This window comes from Lynx rufus, unplaced genomic scaffold, assembly GCF_022079265.1.
Source record: "Lynx rufus isolate CCGP_SWC_20201006 ecotype Redwood Valley unplaced genomic scaffold, mLynRuf1.p SCAF_5, whole genome shotgun sequence".
Lineage (NCBI taxonomy): Eukaryota > Metazoa > Chordata > Mammalia > Carnivora > Felidae > Lynx > Lynx rufus.
In genome coordinates this window covers 77,530,477-77,558,117 of record NW_025814867.1, presented here as the reverse complement: position 1 = coordinate 77,558,117, position 27,641 = coordinate 77,530,477, and the positions used below count along the sequence as shown (strand labels likewise).

The 27,641-nt window shown below is 46.6% G+C and overlaps 1 protein-coding gene across 3 annotated transcripts in view; it reads left to right on the top strand.

Moving 5' to 3' along the window:
- DGKG (diacylglycerol kinase gamma) overlaps positions 1-27,641 on the top strand; it is a 158,761-nt gene that overhangs the window by 113,668 nt on the left and 17,452 nt on the right. For all 3 annotated transcript variants that reach the window (XM_047100146.1, XM_047100145.1, XM_047100144.1), the window contains one exon: positions 9,381-9,558. In XM_047100146.1, the coding sequence (XP_046956102.1) occupies positions 9,381-9,558 (178 nt within the window). The remainder of the gene's footprint in view (positions 1-9,380; positions 9,559-27,641) is intronic.

Genomic DNA, 27,641 nt, shown 5'->3' with positions numbered 1-27,641 from the left:
AACCTGGACATTCAGATGTCTACTTAATTCGGTCCATATATTCATCCTTGGAAGTTGTGGAAATTCATCTAGAAGGAAAGAAACCTTGTCAGGTTTCTTTAAAGAACACCTTTCCATTTTGGGATTTCTCCACGCATTCTTTCTTTCAATTAACAAATAGTTATATTGGGCATCTAATGTGGATAAGGCATGCCAGGTACTATGGAAAACATAGAGCTGTGTAACATATGGGCCCTATCCTCTGGGAGCTGAAAGTCTCCTGGGGACAGGCGAATAATACATAGCAGAATGTGCATTCCACATTTGAGAGAAAAACAAAGCAATGAAAATTCAGAGAAGGAAAAGATCAGTTTCTACCGAGAGCGTTGGGAAAAGCCTTATAGAAGAGATAGGTTTTGAGCCGGAAAGGTAGGATTTTAACATGCTTAAAAGAGGTGGCTGGCAGTTTAGGGAATGAGTCCAGAAATAAAAGCAGGTAGGCCCAACTCTGTGGCCTATGTGCAGACCAGTTTCAGCTACCATGACAGGCCTTTTCTAGGGTCCAGCTCACCCTCTTCCTCAGCAACTTTCCTCTTTTCAAACCAAAGGACACCTTGGACCTGTGCCTAGCCTTCCCCATAGTATAACTTACATTCCAACTTGCCAAGGCAATTCACAGAGAACACCCTCCCTGCCTACCAATGCAGTAATGTTCCCACTGTAAGTGAGCACCACCCCCATTCTCACCTGGGCCCTATAGGAGGCTGGGGCTGTACAGGGTGGTACAGATGCTTTCTTTTTGCCTAATACCTCAGCATCCTGTTCCCTCAAAAAAGGGGGTGGAGGATCTCGGTCAGGTCTTTATGTCAGCCAACCCTTGAGTGTATATCTGAGGCTCTGACATAGAGCCCCAGCATCAGGTGAGGCCACCCTCTCCTCCTGCTCATCCTCCGCTCAGCCCTTCAGAACCTATTCAAGTGTGTCTGGATATCATCCACCTCTTCCTCAGCCCTCACTCTTCCTCCCCACTGTAATTGAAATATTGTTTTCCCTAGACATTGCCCGGTACTTACCTACTTCACTCTTCAAAAGACACCCCTGCCCCCATTTCTCACTCAGTAGAGTAGGAAAGGACTCCAGTATCCTCCTCAGACCAATGTCCGCCACTTCCTTTCCACTCCATTTACTTCCACCCTAGGTACTCCCAACGTCCTCCTCCCTCTGTGCATTTATCCAACATGTATTCATTCATTGAGTATCTTCTCTGCCTCAAACATCCATGAAAACCCTTCTCCTCAATCATATTACCCTTTAGATTCCATCTTCTCTCTCCAGCCCCATTTGCCCTCAAACCACATGGCTGTTCTGACTCTGTTTCCTCACTACTACGCCTACCCACCCTGCAGTCCCCAGTTAAACCCTAGCTCTTACAAGAGTTAGCTGTGTAATCTAGGAAGGTCACTTACCAACTGTATGACTCATTGTTCTCATTTTGGTAATTAGAGGTTACCAGATCTAATATCCATCTGGTTTTACCATGCTAAGATTCTATGCTTAGGCCCTCATCCAGCTGCCAAAATCGCTCTTTACAAAATTACTCATGACCTCTTGGTTGCCAATCCAAATGACCAGAAGTCTAATGTCAGATCTGCTGATTCTGATTAGCTATGTGACATTGGGCCATTCCAATTTAACTTCCATTTTTCTCATCTGTAAAATGAAGTGGTTGGACTGAATGACCCTTTTTAAAACTTTGATTCCATGAGAACACAGATTTGGAAGAGAGAGAGGTCCTTTTTTTGAGAGTGGACAGTGAAGCATTCATGGAGAAAATGACATTTGTAGAGATCCCAAAGAAAAGCACAGAAGGGGTACTAGGGTGTCCTCAAGGGTATCCTTCCACTAAGGGACTATAATAATGGGTCTAGACAAAGAGCATCATCCAGTAATTAAGAGTTCTATAATGGAGGATTCGGGTTGACCACACTGGAACCCACTAAAAATCTGAACATCACAAAAAAAAAAAAAAAAAAAAAATGAGACAAGCAAACTATAACCTCCTAATGAGATGCACTAGGAAATACCCCCACTGATAAAGTAGTCTTGACAAAAAGTCAACTCAAGTGTCAACTGTACTCAAATTTTAGACATTTAACTGATTGATTACATTTGATGTAAAATGTCAGCCTTGAATCTGATCAAGCCTCTAAACCTAGAAGTACCAATATAACAGACATACAGGAGATAAACTGAGAATATGTTTAAAAGACATCTCAGATATGCAATCAGCAAAATCCAGAGTCTGGGAAACATTACAGTCTTACTTCTCAAAGTGTGGTCCCTCACACCAGCATCAGGGTCACCCCGGAGCACACACAGATGCAGTCTCAGGCCTTACCTCAGATATCCAGAATCAGAATCTACATTTCAATAATCCTGAAGTGACTTGTATGCACAATTGACCCATTTCGTTCAATAAATATTAAAATATAAGGAAAAAGGGACAGGGAATTTATAGATCAAAAGACAGCTCAGAGACATATCAAACAAATCTATAGACCTTTTAGACAAACCAATTATTTTTAACAATGAGATTATCAAGGAAATTTGAACAACTACCGGATATTTATTGATATTAAGGAATTGTTACTTTTTAAGAGTGATGATAATATTGGGGTAATTCTTTTTTTTTAAGACTCGTCATTAAACATAATACAGAAGTATGTATAGACGAAATGATAGACTATCAAGAATTTCGTATAAAAGAATTCAGTATGGAGATGGGGAAATGAACTGGGGAAATTAACTGTGAGTTGCTAATTGCTGAAGGTGACATTTGGGGTACATGGGATTTCTCATTCTACTTTCCTAAGTACTTAAAAATACCCATAATAAAAAAAGATTTAAAAAGAGAGACTAAGAAGGAGTCCTCAAAGATGGGAGGAACAAATCAAGATAAGGCAGTGGCAGGGAACGCAAGAAAGAGAATGTCAAGTCTAACGGGGACATAACGCCCCAGAGCCGTTGGGGCCTGGGTTACCTCTCCGATCTGGCCTGGGAGGGGTCATTCCAGAGAGCAGACAGACACAGCCCAACCGCAAGAGGATGAAACAAAAACAATCTGCGTTCTAAAGCAGAAAAATTCGACGTAATCCGTGGCACCGTGAATCGAGGTTAGAAGAAGGGAGAATTTCCTAGCTGCTAAAAACTGAAACAGGTCATCAAGTAAATTATGGGATCTCCTTCTCTGAGGACCTTCAGAAATAGGATCGACAGGGCTGAAATGGAGGCGGCCTCGCTCAGCAGGGAGGAGGTTCAGATCCGCCGCCTTTTTCAGGTCAACGAGGCCGGCAGGCACTGGGGCGCGGAAAAGCCCTCAGCCAGGGCAGGGAAGCATCAATGCCTCCCTCATCTCCTCGGCTCTCTGCCCCTCTCGGGGCCCACGGAGATCCTGGCGGGTGCCAGGATCTGCCCAGAATGATGGGGATTTTAGGGATCCAAGAGATCAAGGCCGGGGGGTGGGGTGGGGCAAGTGGGGCATAGCGCGGTTGGGAGGGACAGATGAATACGTATTCGCAGTGCCTTGCATTTGCACGGAAGCGTGCGCTTCGGCTTCCTAACCCAGTCTTCTGGTTGCTTACGCACTAGCCAGCCCCCCGCCAAACAAACCAACCCCGGCTCACAAAGAAACCAGAACTGTGGGTATTGTCTTCGCAAGGGAGGCAGTGTTGAACGTCGCCGACAGCTGCGGGACGGCGCAGTCCGGCCTGGGAGGAGGCGGGCGCGGGCGCGGACCGCTCCGGGCCGGGGCTCCGGCAGATTCCTGAACCGCTTCCAAGGGCGCAGGAGCCGAGCTGGACTCGAAGCTCCCCGCCCCACCCCGTGCCTGCAGCGCCGCCTCGGACCCAGGCGGCCCGCCGTCGCAGTGTGACTGTGCGCACGACTTCGGGCGTGTGTGCGCTCGCTGCCGGGGACAAGAGCTCTCTGTTTCGGCCCCAGAGCAGGCTATAAATACCTGGGTTCAGCGCAGCCTCGGCTTGGAGGGGAGCCTGGTAGCCCAGTCCTAGGTTAGGGAAGGCTAAAGTGCGCGCAGGGACCGCCGCCCTCCTTGCGCTCTCCCCTGGAGCCCCTGGGCCGGAGCAGGGGGAGGGGGCCCAATGACGTCATGGAACTGGTTGGAGGATTTAGCTCAGGAACCCGCCCGGGAGCAGCCCCAGGCCGATGTTCTATTTAAGCCGACAGTGTACCACCCTCGGCTCCACTTTCCCAAATCCGGCACCGCAGCTTTCCAATTTCCCAAGACCCACATGGGCTTGGGATTCTGAAAGAAATCAATGTGTGATGTCTAGGCCAAGAACCCCGGAGAACGGACATGCAGGTATGGGCTGACAAGGCCCTCACAAGCTTGGGTTGGGCCATGAGGCCATTAAAATTCTTCTAGCAAGGCCTCAGGTAGGGGGACAATGATTTCAGGCTGAAATATGCCTCGTGGCACAGTTAATATTGTTATTAACTGTAATAACAACGTAGGCAGTTCTGGAATGCTACTGCCTTCCAGAGACCAACCAAACCCTTAAAGTGAGAGTTACTCCACCACCCCACCCCCATTTTACAGATGACAGACTAAAGCTCCAAGAGGTTAAGGAACCATCGCGAGATCACACAGCCGCCAGAGTCAGAGCCAAGATTTAAATCCATTATCTCTTTGTCTTCAAGGCCAGGCGAGCTCTTTCCAAGACACTGCATTGCCTCTCACTTTTCAAATAGGTACATTCCAAAGGTGGGGGGCACCTACTGTCCAACAGCCCCTAGGCTCCTCCCATCTCTTCTATTTGCCCCGGGTCTGCCCATGACCCAAGACATAATGGGGGAAGGGGGCAATCTATCAGAAAGCAGAGGGAGGACTGTTTGCTCTCCTGGAGAGAGGTTAGCAACTTACCAAGTTAATAGCTAACCTTTCTAGCTGGTTATGACTGGCGATGGAGGGGACAGGGTACACTTAGAACTGCAGTAGGGAAAAAAAGATGACTCTGGAATACGATGTGCCAAGGGCTGTGCTGTGCTAGCGGTATACTTTTTTTTTTTTTTTTTTTTTTTTAACAAAGCTGGCACAGAGGCAAGAACTAATACTGGTATCCAACATCGATGTGCTGGGCACTGCTCTAAGTACTCTGCAAGACTTAGTGGTGGGAAGATTTCAATTATTCAGACAACAGCTGGAGTTTAATTTTGCTATAAGTCTAGCATCAGCAAAAGTCCCGATTTGCCTCATTGACTCTTTCGTCTCCAGAGTGGGATATAGCATCTGACTGCCTGGGTTTGCATCCTAGCTCTGCCAGCTTATAGAGGGGCAAGTTGTGTAGATTTGAGCAAGCACCTTAGCTCCTTTAAGGCCCTGGCATTTGGGGGTAGCAGTGGTGCCCCTGAGGGTCTCGAGAGAGACTGCAGGGGAGGGACCAGCACAGTGCACAAGGAAGCTCTTGCCAAACATAAGCTGCTAATACTATTATTATCACCTCTGGAAGGGAAGGGACATTTTAACCAACAAAAACTAGATTGAGATGATGTGGAAGTAACTATAGCCAAGAAGGAAAGTGGCCGTTTTGTCTCAGAGGTGTTGTGGATACAGGAAGACACAGTTGGGTGCAGAGTGTATATATATATATATATATATATATATATATATATATATATATATGTATATGTGTGTGTGTGTGTGTGTGTGTAAAGGATGGAAGGAATAGAAGATATTCCAAAATAAATTTTGAACAATTCATTAATTCTATTGGGAAGAAAAAGGAAAAGAGTTTTAAAAATAACCACGACAGTCACAGGGAGCACTGGGTTGAGCCGATGCTTTCAGGGGACTGTACGCATACGTGCAAAAGCAAAGTGTGGGCATGCAGCCAGGTGTGAATGCACAAAAGCAACTCAACTTGAAGTTGGAGGCCAAGCAGAATGTTAGATGATGTTTGAAGCAAAAAAGAACATGGAAAGGATAGCTCATTAGGACTTTGCTTCCAAAAGAGTTTTTATCTTTTTCAAGAGAGAGTAGCCCTAACAAAAAATGGAAGGCCAGATGCTAAAGGTGGATACCACAGCCCAACACAGAGCGGTAGAGAACTAACTGGCCTTGGAAAATACATACACTAGAATCCAAGTTGCTGGACAAACCTACATACACATCATTCAGGGGCCACTTTGACAAATCTAGAAAACAGAGTGGGATTGATCCAATGAGAGGCAGATGGACAGATGTCCCAGTTTTCAGAAAAGTAGAAAAGGAGACATGCCAGTCCCTGGCAAGTTTCTGGAATAAATTATTAACCAACTCTTTGCCCTTTGCACACAGGTATTAGTGATTTAATATGCGTCCTCTTACTCCTTTTCTGGTAGAGGTTGTAGGGTGGTCATTTAGGAAATGCCATTGGATCTCAGCACAGTCTTATGCTTTTGTGGAGAAAATACAGGATTGAGGTCTGGAGACCTAGATACTAATCTGGCTCCACCATTAGTAAGTTGAGTGACCACAGGCAAGTTCCTAAACTTCTCTGGCCCTCATTTATGAAAGATGGGACATGTTCTTTTAAGGCACTCTCATTTTTAATATCCATGATTCTACATTGTAATGAAAAATAGACTGACAGTCCAGAGGATGTAGCCCCGGTAGGGCAGCCACACCTCGTGGGCTGTTTAAGCAGTGTCTGCTGTCTTAAACTGACCAGAGAGAGGGCTTGGTCCCTGCTTTTGCCCTTTGCATACATGTTTTAATGACTTAACCCCCAAATGATATGAAGGCTATGGCAAGCGGTCATAGAATAAGGATTCAAAATAAACCAGATGGACAGAGGGGGCTTAGGCTAAGAACCAGATGAAATTGATTGACATCAATATAAAGCCCTATGTCTAAGTTATTTTTAAAAATACCTACATGGGGCACAGGGTGCCTCAGTTGGTTAAGCATCTGACTCTTGATTTCAGCTCAGGTCATGATCTCACAGTTCATGAGACTGAGCCCTGCATCGAGCTCTGCACTGACAGCATGGAGACTGCTTGGATTCTCTCTCTCTCTCTCTCTCTCTCTCTCTCTCTCTCTCTCTCCCCCTCTCTCCCTCTCCCTCTCCCTCTCCCTCTCCCTCTCCCCTCCCGCCGCCTCCCCCCCCCACTATTTCCCAAAATAAATAAATAAACTTACCAAAAAATACCTATACACGTTCACAATAGGGAAGAGCTGGCTGAGAAGTAGATAATGGGATGAGGGTCCGAGTGTCTGAGACAACCACCATTCGAGCTGAAGTGATTCAGCTGTCATCTAGCTGCTAACAAAAGAGCTAGTGCAACTGTGGTCATATTTAACCGTAAGGATAATGATAAAGAGGGACACGTGTTGCACCCTTACCTGGGCTTCCCACATTATCTCATTTCTGGGAAATGATAGTGTTAGAGGAACCCAGCCCCAGGAAGTGATCCTGCCATGGCCTCCTGTGCCATCAGATCTTGTGGTTGGTGTTATTTTTCAGTGTTGGAGGACATACAGAATAGGAGGGTGGTAAACAACAGTCTGTGCAGAATGGGGCAACCAGGATGGGGAGAGTCTGAAAACCAAGGCCCACAGGAGGGGCTGAGAGAGTTGACAGTGTTCAGCCCAGAGGATGCACAACTTAATGGTGGAGCCCTTAGGACTTAGCCTCTGACTGCCTGCCATCAAATCTATGTGCTTACATTTGTACGTTGTGTGACTTTGGGCAAGTTACTTAACCACTTGTTTGTCTCCATTTCCACACATATAAACAGGGGATAGCCAAGATTATTAAGGTAATACGTGAGATGTGTACGAAAGCTTAACCTGGCATATGGCAGTGCTTAGTACATATGAAAAGTGATGGTGATGATTGTCATCTTGTATTTGGTGGGCTGTCCCCATGGAGGAGAAAGGAGGGTCAATCTGTCTGGCTTTAGCAGGGAGAATAGGACCAATAGGTAGAAGCAGGAAGAGAATCTGGTTCAACATAACAAAGCAACCTTTCAAATAATCAGAATTTCCCAGCGAAGAAGTGAGTTTCTGATTACCAAAGAAGCTCACTGCATTCCATTTCATAGTTGGGGGACAAGCCATGGAGATGATAGGGTGCCATAAATTAGAGTTTTGAAGAAATCAGGAGGTAAGCAAATGTAAATGGCAACAAGCCAAGCCTTCCTGTTCCTCCTCTGTTGAGAAATCTCTGAAAGTTTAGATTTGTAGGTAACCTCAAAGACAGTGGATTTTTATTGCATACTTTGCATTTTTCCTGCCTCACAATAAGTAAGATAAAAGACCTTGGGCTTTACAGTCAAATTCCCTAACTTTGAAGCCCTGCTTTTTTATATCATCAGCTGTACAACCTTGAATAACTTAGCTCACCTCTCTGGGTCTAGTTTTTTTTTCCTTCTGTAAATGAAGTAAACTACCTCCAATCCTGAGGAACAAAGATCAGAGCTAATATATTTCTTGCTGCATTGGTAAACAGTATGCCAAAAGTAGACTGATTATAGATATGTGAGACAGGCAGATTCAAGCCTTCTGGCCTCTTGTACCTGGCGGGGGATGCGGGTGGTGGAGATTGGATAGAGAAACTCTGCTGCGTCAGCAAGCACGTATGCCAAAATTGCACTTAAAATGCAGATACGGGAGACAGGCGAATTCTGAAAGGCTTCCAGACCTTTTTTCCTTTGTTATTGAAGTATGGTTGACACACAGTGTTACATTAGTTTCAGGTGTACAACATAGTGATTCAACAACTCTGTACCTTACGCTGTGTTCACCACAAACATAGCTACCATCTGTCACCATACAGTGCTATTACAATACCATTGACTGTATTCCCCATCCTGTATCTGAAAGCCTTCCAAGTCTCAAAGTCTTGTGCTTCTCACAGGGGGGATAAAAAGGGAGGGGGTGAGGTGAACTTCTCTGTCCTTTGTTGAAAATCTACTATGCATTAAGGTTCTGGGCTCAGCGTCCCACCATATCTTCACAGTGGTTATGCAGAGACAGAATTGATGATAATGAGATGATAATGAGAACAGGTTTGCAGTTGTCTTGTGAATCATCCCTGAACCCCCCCTAGATCTATGGAGGACCTCTGGGCCCTTCTAGTCCTCAGAGCCAACCAGGATTGCATCTCCCCCAGTCCACTACAGTGGCCAAAGCATTAGGGCTCGTCAGCTTTGCCCAGGATTCAGCATCTGACAGAGGCAGGCAGGTAGCTGAGGGCCTGTCACGCCCTTCACAAGAGCCCCCACCATACATGCGCGTGTGCATACACACACACACACACACACACACACACACACACACACACAGCCTTGGGTTGGGATACACTGAGAACACTAACAAATGACCTTTTCTCTCTGTCCCTCAGTGTGACGGGGTTGGGGTAGACCTGAGCAACATCTTCCTTGAAGGCATTGCCATTCTCAACATTCCCAGCATGTACGGAGGCACCAATCTCTGGGGAGAAACCAAGAAGAACCGGGCTGTGATACGGGAAAGCAGGAAAGTCGTCACTGACCCCAAGGAACTGAAATTCTGCATCCAAGGTAAGCAAGGCATGAGGAAAATTGCTCTAGGTCAGTGTCCCAGTGAAAGGAATATTCAGGTGGGCCTATTAGCAAACTGTATCAGGGCCAACAGCAGGCTCTAGAAGGTCCTACAGCCCAACAAGGACCCATTTGGGGCCATGCTGACTTATCCCTGTTGTTGCAAAATCTACCACCTAATTGAGAAGAGAAGATAACAATAAGGGATCCCTAAATGACAGTCAGTGATCAAACTGGGGATCTGTGAGGTCAGGAGTCAAATGCCGCTCTCTAGGTTACCCGTGTCCTCGCATAACTAAACCCAATGGTCACTTCTCAAACTTGATCTTACTTCACTCATCAGCAGCATTTGACCCAATCTCTCCTTGTTCCTGATAATACTGTTCACTTGGCTTCCAGGATTCCACACCTTCCTGTTTTCCAGCTACCCCACTGGTTACCCCTTTTCAGTCTCTTTCTCTGATTCCCCATCTCTCTAACCCCTTGGTGCTGGCGGTCCACAGGCAAGGGACTCAACCCTCTTTTCTGTCTGTACTCAGTCTCTTGATGACCTCATCCAGGCGTGAGACTTTATTTAAATACCACGTGAGTGTCAGTGACTCAGCATATCTAAAACTGAACTCCTGATGTCCCTCCCACAAAACTTCTCCACCCAGAGACTTCTCCATTTCTGTTGATGTTAACTCCAGCCTGCCCATTGCTCGAGCGGAAACACTTGGCACCCTTTTATCTCACATCTCATATCTAGTCTATCAGAAAACCTGTTAGCTCTACTTTTAAAAAACATCCAGGGTCCCGTCGCTTCTCACCACTGCATTTCTGCCACCTTGATCTGAGCCACCATCCGCTGTCCCCTGGATCACTACAAATCCCCCTAACTGGATTCCTTGCTTCTACCCCGTCCCTGCAGAGTCTGTTCTCACTATTGCATCAGAGTACCCCTGGGAAAATATGTCAGATTATGCCATTCTCTGGCTCAAAATCCTGCAGTGGCTCAGAGCAAAAGCCAAAGATCTATATGTGGCCTAAAGGGCCCTAGATGGTCTGGCCTCATGTTACCTCAGCGACTTCATCTGCCACTACTCTCCCCCGTCAGCCCAGCCCCCCTGGCTCCTCTGACACAGCAGGTTGCCTCTATGGACTGACTGTTCTTTCTGACCAGAGCAACGGGATAGTATGCCTTAGAAGCCATCAGCTGGACCTTCCCCTATTAACCCACCAGGATATATATCCCTACCTCTTACCAGCCATTTCCACCAATGAACCAGGTAGGAACTCAATCAGAGTACCTGGGCAGCTCTGAATCTTCTGTGGATTGGATGAATGGCCACCCTGATCCTCAGGGGTTCTCAATGGACTGGTGAGCTGAGGGAGGAAAGCCATGTGTGAAGGTGTTGACAGAGATACCACATCAAGAGCCAGGAGACTGGGTTCCAGTCCAAGTACTGGCACTAACCTATTTTTGGCATCTCAGCTTTCTTTGCTGTAAAACCAGCATCTCATGTAAAATTTTGGTAGCTAAATGAATGGGGTTGAACCAGATCATTGGTTCTTAGACCAGGCCTGCTTGTTGAAAATGAAGATGCCTGGGCCCTAGCCCAGATCTACCCAATAGTCTCTGTGTTGGTTCCTGGGAATCTAAATTTGTGACGAGCACCCCAGACAACTCTGATGGGCTGCCAGATTTGAGAACCACTAACATAGACAAAGTATCCGTGGATCTGGGTCTGTGTTCTTTGATGTCCCAGGCTGCAAATGCTCAGATTGGATGTGATCTTACCATAGGAGACAAAACTTGGCTGACCAACAAAGGGAGGAGTTACTTGCTTATTTGGGACCCATCTGTTACACAATCAGATTGTTATATTCCAAGTCAAGGTCGTCAAGGGGTATCATCTCCACACCTCCACCCTTTGAGAGAGGACTCAGGAATTTTAATTTCTCCGTTGCTCTCCTAAGTCCCCTTTATTTTACCCAGTAAACTTTTCAATTTGTATAAATTATTAAACTGAATAATGTGTTCCTCCTTCCTCCCTTGGCAGGGGAAGTTGTGGGTGCTGGCAGAGGGTGGGGGAAGCGCTGGAGGTTATAGAAAGTTTATGCAGACTTTCCCACCCTGGTGCTCGTACCCTAACTCCCACCCTGACAACCCGTTCCATTAGAACAGAATCGTGGGAGAATCCTCCCCTTACCCCCATCCACGGCATGGGGAAGCTCTTGCTGAGGATGTGTTCTGCTTAGGACTCAAAGATAAACCCTTATCTTCTCCTTACATATATGATCGTGTATCTTCCCCTTCAAGCAAGGGTAATGTGTCTGCTGATTGCTCTTGACCATCATCTACAGGAACTCTCTTCCCCAAATCCCCTTTTCCCACCCCCAGAATGTGCTATCAGAGCTAAAACTGAAGCTACTTCCTGTTCTTTAGATGAAGACATAAGCTGATCAGAGCAGAGTCCAAAGGGGGGCCTGGCTTCTGGGCTTTACAGAGACAGCAGCATTGAGCTTCCTTTTGAAAGGGCCATGATCTCATTTACGTTGAGATGTTAAATGGGGGGAGGGGGCGGGAAGCTAAAGAGACAACCTATTTTGGTAGAAAAGCATCGGCCTGAGAGTCGAGAGACCTGGGTTCCAATCCATACTCTGCCTCTCACTAGTGTGTGACGTTGGGCAGGTATTTCACTCTTGTGGGTTTCAGTTTGTTATCTGTAAAATAGGCAAGTGTGACAAGCACATAGACTCCTATAGATCATGGGTTCTTCGCGGCTTTGCAAAATTAAGGAATGGACAGGTTGTGGTCTAGGTGGACTCTTTGAGCAAAATTGTATGGCAGGTTCCTTTCATCTTTCAGTGTGTTTTGTTTCACATTTTATAGGCCAGCCACTGAGAAGGCAAGTATCTCTCTCTATAGGCTCTTCATTTGCTGGGATTCTTTACTCCTTGGCAATTTCATTGGGATTGGAGGTGAAAAAAAAGTCAGGAAAGCGCAATCAGAGGGAAGCAACTTATCTTAGGAGGTGTAAGAGGAAATGACAGTAGAAGAGGTTACTGTCAAGCCTCTGTCATCACAGATCAGTCTTTCTCCTCAGAAAAGTAATCCAAGAAATAAGGTCATTCAAGATGAGCATGGGATGAGTTCTATGAAAACATTGCACAGTTTAGAACACAATGAGTCCTGGGAAAATCACCAAGCTTGCAATTGAATGACTTGGGTTTACATTTAGGCTTTACACTTTCTGGTTTTATAAACCCAACTTCCTTGAGTCTCAGCTTCCTCATCTGTAAAATGGGCATAAAAATACCTAACTTGTCATGAGGATAATAGATGTGAAAGTGTCTGGAACATAGTAGAAGCTCTTAAAAAGAAATTCCCTCACCCTTAATCCTAGTTTATTCTGGAGCATACCAGTTGAATTTCTGATTTTGAAGTTCTTATCTTTAGCATTGCCATCTACCTTTACTATCACTAAAAAAGAGCAGAGCTCCTGCCAAAGTCCAGCCCAGCCTTTGTCCTAGCACATTAAACTTACACCATCAACTGTACCGGCATCTCCTAGACCTTTCATGTTCCAAGCATGGAGGCTGGCTGTTATTTCCTCTTTGTATCCCCACTGCTTGACCCAGTGTAGTTAGTCCAAAAAAAAAAAAAAAAAAAAGTTGTTGGATAATAAGCAGTACGTGGACATTGGTTCTTTTTAGTTTTTTTTTTTTAATTTTTTTTAACGTTTTATTTTTGAGACAGAGACACAGCATGAACGGGGGAGGGGCAGAGAGAGAGGGAGACACAGAATCGGAAGCAGACTCCAGGCTCTGAGCCATCAGCCCAGAGCCCGACACGGGGACTGCGAGATCGTGACCTGAGCTGAAGTCGGACGCTTAACCGACTGAGCCACCCAGGTGACCCTAGTTTTTATAACACCAATAAGAATAGTGACAGAGAGTCTCCTCCATTTGTCAAATCTTTCATTTTGGCTTGCAAATAGTCTTGCATATATTAGCTTATTGTGATCCTAACCAGAACCCATGAGTAAGGTTATACCCACTCCCCGCCACATCCCTATTTCATAGCTGGGGAGAAACAAGAGACCCAGAGAAGGGGTAGGACTTACACAATTTATGTTCAGTGATAGCATCAGAACCAAGACCATGATTCCTAGCTAGCCCCAAATGGCTAGTGTCCAACCAGAAAATTTATCTGAGGTCCTACTGTGTGTATTGTACAAGCCAGGCACTGAGAAAACAGGAAATGTTTATATGCCAGTCCAAGGAAAAGTTCCACATATACTTGTGGAAATTCTGCTCCTCCTTTAAGGCCTGTGTCAAAGGCTGCCTCTTCTCTGGTGGCACCTCTGGAAGTGAATCCAGCCTCTGAATTCCTAGAGCACTTAAGCTTCCTGTCTTGACAGTACACTGATTATGGGTTGCCTTGTCATTTCTTTCTCTTGCCAGTGCCTGGAAAATGGTGAGCATGTGGTCTTCATCTTTATGTTCCCTTCAAAGCCTAACATCCTACCTACCTGGCTCACATTGTTCTACAGAAATGCTTTTTGGAGGGAGGGAGTAGGGAAGAAGGGGAAGGAATCTTGCCTTTGGTCTGCCAGCACAGCGGGCAGTAGATTCTGGAGCTGGACAGGAACAGGCACTTAGTAGACAATCTTGGAGGGGAAAAAAAAAGGAATGTATTTTAAAGAGTATATGTGAGTATTTGTGAAGCTGAGAGTTTCATCTCATGATACCATTAGAAACTCAATTGATAAGTAAGATGCGCAAGCAATCTGCAAATAAGTAATTCAGATATATTTTGAGGACTTGGAGTCAGTGTAGGTAGGATAAGGGACTAAGCATTGAACTAGAAAGAAGTTGAAAGACCCAGGCCTTCCCACCATCAGCCATGTGACATTGGTTAAGTCATTTAACCTCTCCAAGCCTCCATTTCAATCCATACAAAGTGGAAACAATTACAGTCTCTCTCCCTCAGCATTGTTTTGAGAGTTAAATGAGATCATCCACGTAGAGCATTTAGGAGAGTGCCTGGAACATGGTGAGCATTTGATCAATAGTAATCAGAATTATTGTTAAGTGATAAATGGAGGGTGATAAATATTTAGTATGTGATAAGAAAGGGGCCAGATTTAGAGCTTCACTCTATTAACCTCTGCTTCAGAAATGAGGTCTAGATTATCTTTCAATTACCTGTGGCTCTGACAACCTGTAACTCTAGGGTTATTTGTTGGCACTGTGCTTGAGTTCATATGGCTATTACTTCCAGTGTGGAAGTCACCCCTGAGTTGGCTCTCCAGTGAATCAAGATAAAGACAAGGGTGCCAAGTCTTGAATCCAGGTGAAGCACCAAGGGCATGACACAAAGCTGGATCAGTCCGTGCAAAGCCCTGGGGAGCTCCGCCATTGTTTCCCTCTAGCCCCACCCTATATACGAATGAGGGGACTTCCTACACATTTTCTCCCAATTCTTCACTGAGCTTCACGTCTGCCCCAATCCAACCTTTAGCCTTAAACCAGCAATAGCCTTCAGGCTGTATCACCCACACCTACGCTCCTCTGTCTATCTGATATTAAAACAACATTTTTCTCAGTGATTTCTTAGTGCATCCCACTTGAACTGCACACAGGGTATCCTAGACAAGGTTCCAAACAGAGAGGGCAAATCTCCCCAGACTTTCACGTCAGTTTTCCAGCAGTGGAGACAGGCTTTCTGTCATTTATTCAGCACACACTTGTGAAGTACCTATCAAGTGCCAGGCACCAGGGAACAATGATGAGCAAAAACAGACACAGTCCCTATAGCCCTTAGGGAGTATGGGAGCCAGGCCTCAATAAAATAATCCACAGGCACGTGATTAGGATCCGAGATAAATGCCAAGAAGGAGAGTCACATGTCTACCCCGAACCCCAGGGAGACCAGCCAGCCAGTGTAGCTCACGGATATGCCTCATTCAAACCAACTGAGCAGGCAACACACAGGCCCCCTCCTGGCAAATGCCTCATCATAGATCTGCCCAGATGCAGAGGTCTTGCCTGGGAAGGGTCACTTTGGTTGACCTACTACTTTACAGGCACACATCGTTCTCTCTGCCTCCACGCTGTGCCCATGTAGATTTTCATTGATGTGTGGACCATCCCCTAAATCTCAAAGCGATGGCATGGGCCGCCAGCCAGCCATCTCAGACTCACATTCCCAGGTGAGGAGCCGGAGCTCAGATGACCCAAGAAAATAATTGTGAGCTTGTGAGTTCTTTGTTTCTCAGCACGTCCTTTTCACTTGTATGAAACCATGACAGAAAGTGGCCTGTGGGGTTCAGGAGCTGTCCAGAGTTGGAGGTTCCCAATTTTCCAATTTGGTGGAGCTCTGACCAGAAAGATAGTCATAATGAGCAGTAGTCAGCCACTTACCGCTCACTGGGGTTAAGAGAAAGTAGAAATGTTTCCAGCAAGTGTGCATTTCACAGAGGTCTTTCTGGCTAAGGTCTCTCCTGGGGGCTGAGGTAGAGCAAGGCGAGTTATCCCTAAAGAGCCGGGGGTACTTGGGTGTGTAGTGGGACTCCCCTCGGTGCTGGGAAGTAACCATGGCAACATACATGTCATTCCTCTTAACCCGTTGCAGGCCTACAGAGAAACTCTGCTTTGCCTTTCACAGGAAACTACAGCATTGTCCTTCAGTCCTTCAGGTGCCCACATCGGAATCAATATGCCCCAAATGAGGCGTTATCTTCTCCCTCTTTATACACCCTTCCATCTCTCTGAAAGCCTGCTGCCCCCTGTCCATGTTCCTTGCCTTGTTAATGGCATCACCCGTGGCCCAAGCTGGAGACCCAGAGTCACGCATTTCTCTTCACGGCTGACTGTGGAACTCTCCTACAATTCTCTCCTTACATGGTGTCTGCCACCCGGCCGTGAGCTCTTCAGCTCCAGATGTCGCAATTCCTTCTACATTCTTGTGCCTGACACAGTCTCTGAGACCTCAAAAGGTCTTAGTTAATATTAGTTGACCGGAAGCACCCAGGGTCAGGGGCACCTGGAGTGGTGAGTTAGTGTTTGAGTTGATCTCTCAGCAAAGTGGAATTTGTGTGTGTGGTGGGTGCTAGGGCACGATGTTCCAGGGCCCCTGTGCCAGCATCAGCCTGTACTGGAGGCTGGGGGGGGGGGGGGGGGTCCACCTCCCAATCCTCGCTCTTCCCTTCTCCAGGCCCCTGTCTGTTCCCCGCTGCCCCTACATGAGGTGTGGCTCTCAGGGCACCTGGCAGGGCTGTCTGGGGGATCTGCGGGGTGGACCAGGTATGCTTTTTTGCAGCTTCCAAATGAAAGCCACACAGCCTAGTTCTCAGAAGCCCGTTTCTATAGAAACTAGAATGTTTTCTATGTAGCATTGAAATCCCAGAATCCCAGGTCTCTTAGAAATCTAGAGATCATTGTGCCCTCTAGATAAGGAAAGTGAGGACCAGCAAGGTAAAGTGGCTTGCCCTTGGCCAAACCCATACTGAAGGGCAGGTCCTTTAGCTCACACGGGCCAGTTCCCAGTACACTAGAGCAGGGATTGGCAAACTTTTCCTGTAAAGGGTCACATAGTAACTATTCAAATAGTTAGGCTTTGTGGGCCGTAAGGTCTCTGATGCAACTATCTGACTCTGTCCACTTAGTGTGAAAGCGGCCATGGACAATACACAAATGAATGGACGTGGCCGTGCTGCAATACAACTTTATTTACACAAACTAGCATCGGGCTGGATTTGCCCAATTTCTGCACTAGAACCTTATATGGTCCACAACCGGCAGCAAGGGCATCACCCGACAGTGTCAGAAATGTAGACTCTCGGGTCCTAGGCCAGACCTGCTGGAGCCGAATCTGGGTTTCCACAAGAACCTTTGGTGATCATGTGCGTATCGAAGTTTGAGAAGCACTGCACTGGTGAGCCTGGTGGCTCCCCACTAAGAATGCCAAGAAGAAACCTTATGGATTAGGAAAATGAGACCCAGCGAGATTAATAGACCCGCCCAATGGGTCACACAAATTGGTGGATCTGGAACTAGAGCCCAAGTCCTAGTCTTTCAAGGTGGCATTCTTTCTGCACACACCAGAGTACCTGCCCCAGCCCCCTCATTTCTGGCTGTCCCTGACCCAACTAAATTCACTGGAAATTAAACAAAACCAACCCTTTATTCTTCTTCAGCTGACTTCTGAATCAAGAGGGCTCTGACTCCAGCTGTGTCTCCTCCTCTTCCCCACCCCATCCCCAACCAAGACCTGGGAGGGGTTGGCAAGATAGAATGTGCCTCTGGAGGCTGCCTCATCATCTCTAGGATGGGGGAAACTTGTTCACACAGGGTCAAGCTGCAGTCAAACTTCTACTTAATTCCTGCCTTAGGAAGTTTGCTGCTCAAAACAGAACCACAGAGCCATTGAACCTTTCATTTTTCACATGCAGAGGAAACTTCTAGACTAGAAGGGCTAGACTACTTTAGATTTTTTCCTCGTCTGTTTGCCCCATATTGGCCCACACACCAGACCCTGTTTCTCTGTAGCAGCTTTTTAGCCATTTAATATCAGGTGCCTCCTAAGACCCAGCCTATAGCAGAACTCCATGCTGGCCACACATTCCACACAGCCTGAACATTGGTGCCCTTATTCCGTTCCTAATTTGGGTACGAAGTGTTTCATGTCCTCAATTTATCGATAAATACATACTGAGGTGTTATTTACTGAGCACTTACTTATGGGGTTGCATATTTAATTACAGATCCTCCTGGACTTATGACAGGGTTTCATCCAAGTAATCCCATTGTAAACTGAAAATACTGTAAGTTCAAAATGCATTTACGACACCTAACCTACCTAACCCACATCGCAGCATAGCCTACCTTAAACGTGCTTAGAACACTTACATTACCCTACAGCTGGCCAAAACCATCTCACACAAAGCCTATTTTATAATGAAGTGTGAACTATCTCTTGTAATGTAACGAATCCTGTACTGAACCTGAAAACCAGAATGGCTCTTTGGGTATGGAAGGGTTGTCATGTATCAGTTGTGTACCCTGTGATCGTGTGGCTGGCTGGGAGCTGTGGTTTGCTGCCCCTGCCCGGCATCATGAGACAGTATGGTACCTCATATCACTGGCCTGGGATTCAAAATTTGAGGTATGGTTTCTACTGAATGTATGGCTTTTGCGTCTCTATAAAGTCAAAAAAATTGCAAGTCAGACATCATCTGTATTTAATCCACTTTACGGCTGAGGACACTGAGGTTAATGGGGATAAGCGGCCCAAGAAAGGTGTACATGATAGAGCCTGGATTCAAACCTGCCTTCAAGTACTGTCAGTGTTCCAGGTGCTGTGGAAGATGCAACCAAGAGTGGGATGTGTCCTGACCTCCAGTAGTTCACAGTCTACCTACAGGAGATCTATGCAGAACAGTAGTGTTAACACTGGTATGATAGGCAAGCGCCATGGAGTGGCAGAAACAGTATCATACGAGTGTGGGAGGCAAGAAAAAAAAAGGCTTTCCTTAGGAACTTGATCCCCAGCTGCCAGTACTGTGCCATGCATCTAGGAGGTGATCGGGAAATATCTGATGTAAGAATAAGTAGATGCATGAATGAATGAATGAATGAGCAAGGTGCGATGTGTGTGTGCTGATACTTGAAGCTGGCAAGGATTTGAAAAGATGGTGAGGGAGAAGAGGGGAAGGCGGGCTGGAGCACTAGCGTGTAGAGGTAGCACAAGGGAAGGCCAGAGAGATAGAGACCCTGGAGTAATGTGCCACAGAATTGGTTCATGATCCTCGAATAATAGGAAGAGAGGAAGAGGTGACGGGGTGTAAGCCCGGAACAATAGGATGGGAGAGTAGTATGCAGTTTGGGTTAGGGGACAAGAAAGGGGACTGGTGGCAGGAGACCTGTTCAGAGGCTAATGCATGATGCAGGCTTACAGCTCTCAGGTCCGGAACCGGGAGGCTGTGGCCCAAAGGAAGAAGGAACAAAAGCCAACAGGAGTAGGGGTCAGACAGAAGGGGCGCTGCCACGTGCGTGGTTCCTCCCTCCCCACAAACCAGCCAACAGGATCCCAGCTTCTGCCCACACACCCCGCCCTCTCCCGTCAGCCTCCACAGCAGACCACCGCCCCCCCCCCCCCCAACACATTCACAGAATGGATGCCTGACACTGGAACCTGTGTCTTTTCCACCTCCCGCACACTCGATCCGTTTTCAGGCCGATTTGCCCCATACTTGTTAAGCATCTATTTGAATTTAACACTAGATGTGAGAAATACTTTATACTCCTCATCTCATCTTAATCCCTTACAACACTCTTGAGAAACACTTTATAATTAGAAAAATGAGGCTCAGGGAGGTCAATTGACCTGTCCAAGGCCACACTGATTGATGGATCTGGGACTAGAGCCAAGTCCTAGTATTCCAAACATGGCATTCTCTCCATATACACCGCAATACCCTCCCCCACCCACTCCCACCCCCCCACCCCCCGTTTCTGGCCAATCCTGACCCAACAACCAGAAAAAGTCTCTCTGATCACAACTCTCTGCTTTTGCTTTTCTGGGGCAGGTGGGTGGTGTGCTTATCTCTCTGAGCTGTGATTAGCCTGGTGGGTGTAGATGTCTGCAACGTACCTTGTATGTGTCATGCGTGAGAATCAGGTTTGAGTTGAACTGGAAAATCTCACCACTAATTGATTGATTTCATTACATCCACTGTACCTGGAGCTTCTCAAGCTCCATGAGCAAAGTAAAGCCAGACAATACACCAACAATTACCAACAACATACCAACAATAGCATTTGACATTCAAGCCGAGAAAGTCATCATTCCATTTAATAAGATTGTGCAGCCAAGAAGTCTTCCCTGAGAGGAGCCAAGAAGAGGCTCACCCCCTCCATGCTCACTTCCCTGCCCTCAGACACCCTGTCACTCTAAGGTATTTTGTCTCTGCCTTGAGTTCTTTATTCAGAGCTTATTTTTGGAGTCAAACAAGCCTTGGTTTGAATTCCAGCTGTACCACACGCCAGCTTTGTGACGTTAGGCAAGCTTCTCAACCCCACTGAGCCTCAGGAGTTTTTTATGTCAAGATAATAGTTGCTATCTAACAGAGTTGCCGTGAGGGTTAAAAGCATAACCTTTGTAAAGCTCTAGGCCTGCCTGGCCTAGAGTCTGTGCTCAGTAATGGTCATTTTCTTCATGACTTCATTGGGACCACCAGGTCAAGATTCCCTGTACCTCCACTGCCTCCCAGACCTTAAAAGACCTTCTCACTCTTGGTTTTTCTTAGAGGCATGATGATGTCAGAGGCTTGCTTAGAGCCATTTCTAGGAGATCATTTCTTCCTGAGGAATTCTCCAGCACACTGCCTCTCCCCTTTTGAAGCACCTGACCCTTATGCATAGAGAGGATTAGATGCCCCCCTTCCAGAAAATACAGAGCTTTCTTCAGAGCCCTGCCTAACCCAGAAAGAGAAAGCCACACAGAATGGAGGCCCCACTCTTCCCTCCCCACCCCACCACACAGCAGGCTTTCAGGAACCAACAACAATGGCCATTGTGAGCCCGCGCTTACTCTTTCTCTCGCCTCAGTGTAGGGTTGCACAGAATGTTCTGACTTCTGCACAGTGTAAGGAGTGGTAAAGATTGCTGCCAATCTGTTCTTGACCCAGACAGTCAGGAAATCCAGACTCTACTTTTGTTGGAACAGCTCCAACAGACTTGAAGGGTAGAATGCCCCTATGCCAAATCAGGGAAAATAGAGGCCCTGAGGAGGAAAGTGACTTGCCCAGGGCCACACAACTAGACAGCCAGAGCAGAGACAGAAATCCCAGTGCCTGCCTGCTAGATCAACACATTCCCTTTCCCTCCGAGCCTACAGCCTCTCCTCTTTAGAAAGCAGAGGCTCTAGGCTGCTTCTCCTTCCGATCTGCTTCCATCTGGATTTTCCAGAGGCAAAGACCACTCAACACTCTCTGGACACTTTTATTGGGCTTTAAACAGACCCCTGGGAGTAGAAGAAACCTGCAAGGCAGTATGACAACAGCAGGACACAAAGGACACTCCCCTCAAAGGAGGTGCTTCACTAGCAGGGGTATCAACACTATGCCTAAAGTATCTCCAGATCCAACCCTACTCTTTCTTGCTCAGGCCAGGAATAGTGGATCACTATGAGGTTGTATCTTTCTCTTTCTCTTTCTCTCTCTCTCTTTCTTTCTCCCCCTCCCTCCATCTCTCTCTCTCTCTCTCCCTCTCTCCTTTCTCTCTCTCTCTCTCTCTCTCTCTCTCTCACTCTCTCTCTCACACACACACACACACACACACACACACACATATGCAGGTGAAGAAAAGGAACTAAAGGAACTCATTTGCAAATAAAATGCTGAATCTCCTTCTTTAGAGTCAAAGAGTGGTAATAGAGATGCTTCATTTGCCAGGAAGGACAGTCATCCTAAAAGTTCAAGGTCACAGTACCTCCGCCCTTCACGGTACATCTGCTTTTCTCCTCCTCAGCACTTCATTCTCCCCCTACCTTCTCCTCTCTTACGCACCTCTTACCCACCTTCCATATCTTCCTCTCCCTCTTTCTTTTGCCTCCTGCAATACCTTCTCTGGGTCATGTCAATTACCATCCACAGAAGGCCACTCACCATGTAGCAAAGACAGGATATTCTGAGGTCGCCCCTTTCTAAGGAAACATAAAATCCCCGTAACAGCCGCTGTTTCTTAAGGGCTTTCTGTGTGCTCTCTGTGCAGGGCCTCTGATTGCATCACTTCTACACCTCACCACAACCCTGCCAGTGGGTTACGGTATCTACATTTTCCAGATAAAAGACAGACTCAGAAAAGCTAAGTGACTTCTCCTGAGGTAATGACACTTGTGGGTGCCCAGCAGCAGTATTCGATGTAGGTGTCTGCCCCACAGCTAGTCTCAGGAGCACATTCTTCATGTTGGGTTTACAGAATGCCAGGGAATGAGCCCTCTTGCCTGCTTATTTTTCTGGCAAAGGTCCTTCTGCCTCTGCCCCATGTCCGAGCTAGGATCGTGAGGAAAAGCATGGTCCTAGATTATTCTTCAGGTCAGGTATGGTTGGGATCCCTAAAGGCCTGGTGCTTTGAGAGGCCAGGTGGGAATGTGTCCAGGTGAAGATCCTATAAGTCACTTACAGCCTCTTTCCTTACCCACCCTTTGGTACCCAAGGAAACCCCAGAGCCCCTCCCTTCCCCAAAATCAAGAAACAGTCTTGTGGGGCTCTCCATCTCCCCGCCCCCGGGCTATTTTCAGGTTGCCAGGCTTCTAAGTTGGCTTTGAAGCTCTTTCGCCAGGAGCAGTCCTTCATCTGCACAGACCAGACCCAGTGGGAAGCTGAGGCAATCTGCTCAGTGCTTAGCTTTTAAGGCTCTGGGTGCCTGAACCACCAAGGGCACGTGGCCCATTTCCATGGAAATTTGGAGGCAGGAGAGGAGCCCAAGGTGACACGTGACACGCCTTGGCAGGCCAAGTTTGAGAGAGGCCTACCAGCTACCACTCACCTGTCTGGACTGTGGGGACTGAACCTGGCCCCACCACAAGGCAGAGCCCCACTTGTGTCCTCTCCTTCTGAAGAGAGTAAGAAAGTCCCACACCCCCCCCCCTCCACTGCATGTCAACTTCTCCCTAACAGAGTGAGGAGGGACATTTCTTCCTGCTGTTTGCAGAGCTCCTTCACATCCTGTACCTCTTTTGTCCGCAAAATAACTCATGAAGTAGGTTTTATTATTGTGTCTGTTATGGGCAGGGACCTGGGGGGAATTCTGCCTCCCCCCGGATTCCTATGTTGAAACCCTAATCCTCTACCTCAGAAGGTGACTGCATTCAGAGACAGGACCTTTAAAGAGGTGACTAAGATGGACTGAGGCAGTTAGGGCAGCCCTAACCTAATCTGACTGGTGTCCTTGAAAGAAGAGGAGGTCTAGACACACAGACAGACATACCGGGGATGCGCATGCTTAGAAGAGAGGCCCCAGGGGAAACCCACCCTGCCAGCACCTTGATCGTAGCTGTCCAGCCAACACAACTGTGAGAAAATAAATGTGTGTTGTTTTAAGCCACCCAGCCCGATGGGCTTGTGTTATGGCAGGCTTAGCAAACAGACTCAGAAAAGACAAATAACCTGCCCTATGTGGACACAGAGATTAAGCTGAAGCTGTTAGCCCCAAACTCAAGACCCTGTAGTGTTTCTCACCATTTCCCTTGAACCCTGGGACTCCTTAGTTGTCTATCAGAAGCCATTTATTAAGTAGTGACAAACTCCTTTTTGCATTTCTAATTAGTCAGACACAGAGCCCTGCCAGGAAGAGCTTCAGATGGGCATTAGCTAACCAGTGTTACCCCACCAAGTGGATAGGAATCCAGCCCAAAGAAATGATACTTAACATCCTAGTTCACCTGTGCTACTATAACCCAGGTAAAGGGACGGCACCCACAGTCTTTATTAGATTATACAGGTACCCCAGGAAGTGGGGCAGGCTTCCTTGCCCATATGACAGGATGGTTCAGAAACTCTCTGGGTACCATCATGTAGGATTTCAGCACATCCACTGGGGGTTGCTTGGCTCCCTGGGCTCCCCATTGCAGCTCTCAGACCCGAACCCTGGAGTACTAACTGAAGGGGAAACAAGGTAGGAGTGGGGTTGAGGGTAGCAAGGCATCCCACTAGGCTGAGGATCTCCCATGCTTCCCTAGGGCACAGCAAGCTAGAAGTCTGAATCATGCCACACACGTATATATATCCTGAGCTTCCCTTGAATTTTAAACGACTGAACTTTCATTAATGTGAGCCAGCAGCCAAGATGAGAATGATCATAAAAATTATGCATTAAGAAAGAGAGGGGAAGGCCTCCTGGGTGACTCCGTCAATTAAGCATCCTACTCTTGATTTCAGCTCAGGTCATGATCTCACAGTCAGATTGAGCCCCGAGTCAGGCTTTGCGCCGGGCATGCATGGAACCTGCTCGGGATTCTCTCTCTCCCTCTGTCCCTCCCCAACTCGTTCTTTCTCTCTCTCCTCTCTCAAAATATTTAAAAGAGAGAGAGAGAGAGAGAGAAAGAGAGAGAGAGGCAAAAACCAGACTGGGTCAGCATTACCTGATATATGCAGATGAAATAAATTAATTCATGGAAAGCCTGTTACCCAGTTCAGTCTAGACAGGTAGTTACTATTATTATTAATCACTATCTTTTTCTTCTTTCAGGTCAAACTGTCAAGGTCTTTGGCACTAAAGCATGTATCTTATTCAGTCTATTCAACAAACATTTAATTGGGAACCTTCTATATGCCAAGGGCTGGGCTAGTTGCTAGGGTTACAAAGATAAACAAAACAGGAAAACATCCTGGCTTTCAACTCTCAGTGGAGTTGGGAGAGTAATATGTTCAGAAACAGTTGTCATTGGGTGAGATCCACTGTCTGAGCATAGGAGAAGGAAGAAGCATGGTGCCTGGCGCATCCCCAGAGGGCAAATAGGAGTTCTCCAAGCAGAGAGACACCTGTGTATGACACAGGGCCAACCAGTAAATGACCTTGCACACCTGACTAAGGAGCCAAGACACCGTTCCTTGGGCTTCCAGAGCCATTGATGCATCTGAAGAAGGGAGTGGACAGATCAGATGTGCCCCTTAGTTCTGAATGCTCTGCCAGCTTTACCTGTCAGTGTTGAGCTCCAGCCCCTCCTCCCACAAGTGGGCAGGACTAAGGAAAGAAAAGCAAAATGGGGCTGTTGAGATCAAAGAAGTAGGGAAAGGAGCAGAGTGAGGGAAGAGATTGGAGGGAAAAACAGACCGAGTGGGTCGCCCACTTAATCTAAAGTTCACCTGGATTTGAGGTCTCTGTGTGGAGGTGTGAAACTAGAGGACCACTGAAGGTGTTTTAAATGTTTTAGCCTGAATGTGAGGGTTTGGGGACACTTGTACACAGCTCTAAGAGGGTAGATAAACAGACGATTGGGAGTCGTTAGGCTGAATCTGGCAGAAAAGGAAAGTGAAACTAATAGATTTTAGTGCTCACTCTAAAGGGCCAAGCACTTTAACGTTCAACTCTGCCATTTAATCTCATAACCACACTTGAGGTCACTATTATTGTTCCTAACTCTGAATTTTCAAGTGAAAAAAGCTCTAGATCAAAGTAGTCAGGAAGTAACTTGTTGATATCCTTTTTCACTCTAATTCTTGCATATATTTTGGGCACTTTTATTGCCTAAGGCTCAGGTTCTCAGTCTTGAGCGTGCCTCAGAATCTTCCAGAGGGCTTGTTAGAACACAGACCACTGGGCCTAATCCCCGGAGTTTCTGATTCAGTAGGATTGGGGTGGGGCCTGAGGATTTGTGTTTCTGACAAGTTCCTGGTTGACGCGGATGCTGCTGCTGCTACAAGACCACACTTTGAGAACCACCCAACAACCTAGCCCGGTGGTTCCCAAACTGTGCTGCCTTTTGGAATCACCTGGGAATCTTTAAAAACAAACATTGATGCCTGCCTCCCAGGCCCACACATTCTGATTGAACTGGAATAGATGCAATCAGGCCATCATTGTTGATAAAAACTCTCCAGGCAATGTTAACATGCGACAAAGTATGGGAACCATTGACCAAGCCTCACTTCGCCTTGACCCTAATGCCCATCTTCTTCGGCCGCCCAGCTGGGGCCACAGGAGGGACTTGTCATCTACTAGCATGGCTCAGAGCACTTCTTTCCATCCCTCCGTCTCCCGCTGTCTCAGAACACCTGCTCCTAGAACTCCTCGTGCCTCTCACCCCACTTCTCCCTTTTCCTCCAGTCCTTTGTCTCTAGTCCTGTTCAAACTAGACCCAATGCTACAGTCAGTATTACAGCCATCTCTTACCCACTGCCAATACATCCACCTCCTTGTTCTTTCTTTGACCACGTCTAACTGGGAAAGTTTGAGGAGAAGGATCTAAACCAAACTTCAGGCATGGGAGTGAAGGGAGGCTTCTTGAAGTTGATGACACTTGAGCTGAGTTTCGATGAACAAGTAGGAGTGGAAGAGGGCATTTCAGGCAGGGGTACGACATGTGTAGAGGCACAAAGGAGGGGAACAGGAGGATTTACCTGGAGAACTACATGTTGTGTATGTCTGGAGCAGGTACTAGCCCACAGGGTCAGGAAATAAAACTGCAGAGGCAGCCTCTTGCCAGAAGGGGATAGGCCTGGGGCATGAAGCCACGGAGTTTACATCACATTTGCAAGTAGGAAGAGCAGTCAGCTGATACTTTTTTTTAATGACTTTTAAATTATAACATTAATACACACTTAGAGAAGATATGAAAAATGTAGAAAAGCATCAAGTAGAAAATAACAATGACCTTTAATCTAATTATCCAGAACTCACCACTGTTAAGATTTTAGGGGCATTTGTCCTTTTCTCCTATGCACATTCTTACATAACTGAAAGCATGCTGTGCATAAATACGTTTATATGTCACCTTCACACTTAACATTATATGCGTATTTAATGTTTTTGAGATGTTGTAAATATCTTAATGGTGGCGTAAGTCTATTGTCATGGATACCATAGACTTTATTTAACTAGTCTCATACAGATGGAAATAGTAAAGGGTGAGATTTCACTGTTATAAATGATGCCACAATGTTCATATTTGTATGAACTTGGATTCTGTCAATGATTTCTTGTGATCAATACCAAAAAAGAATTTAATGAATCAACAGTATGAAAATTGTAGACTCTTATTGTCAAATTTCTTTCTGAAAAGCTTTTGCCAATTTACACTTTCATTATAGGTGTGAAAGAATGCACATTTCATCTTCTCTTGCCAGCACTTGGTGTTATGATTGGTGCCACTGAAGGATTTTTGGTATGGGGATGACATGAGCAGATCTGCGTTTATAAAATCACATACTGGAGGCTGAGTCTAGTGGGCCAGATTGGAGCTGCTGTTGTTGTCCTTGCTGTGCCTCCTTCGCTTCCACATTCTCCTTTTTCCATTTTCCCATTCTCCATCTTTTTTTTTCCTTCTCAGAGAGTGTATGACAAGGCTTTGTTACCAAGAGCGAAGCTGAAAA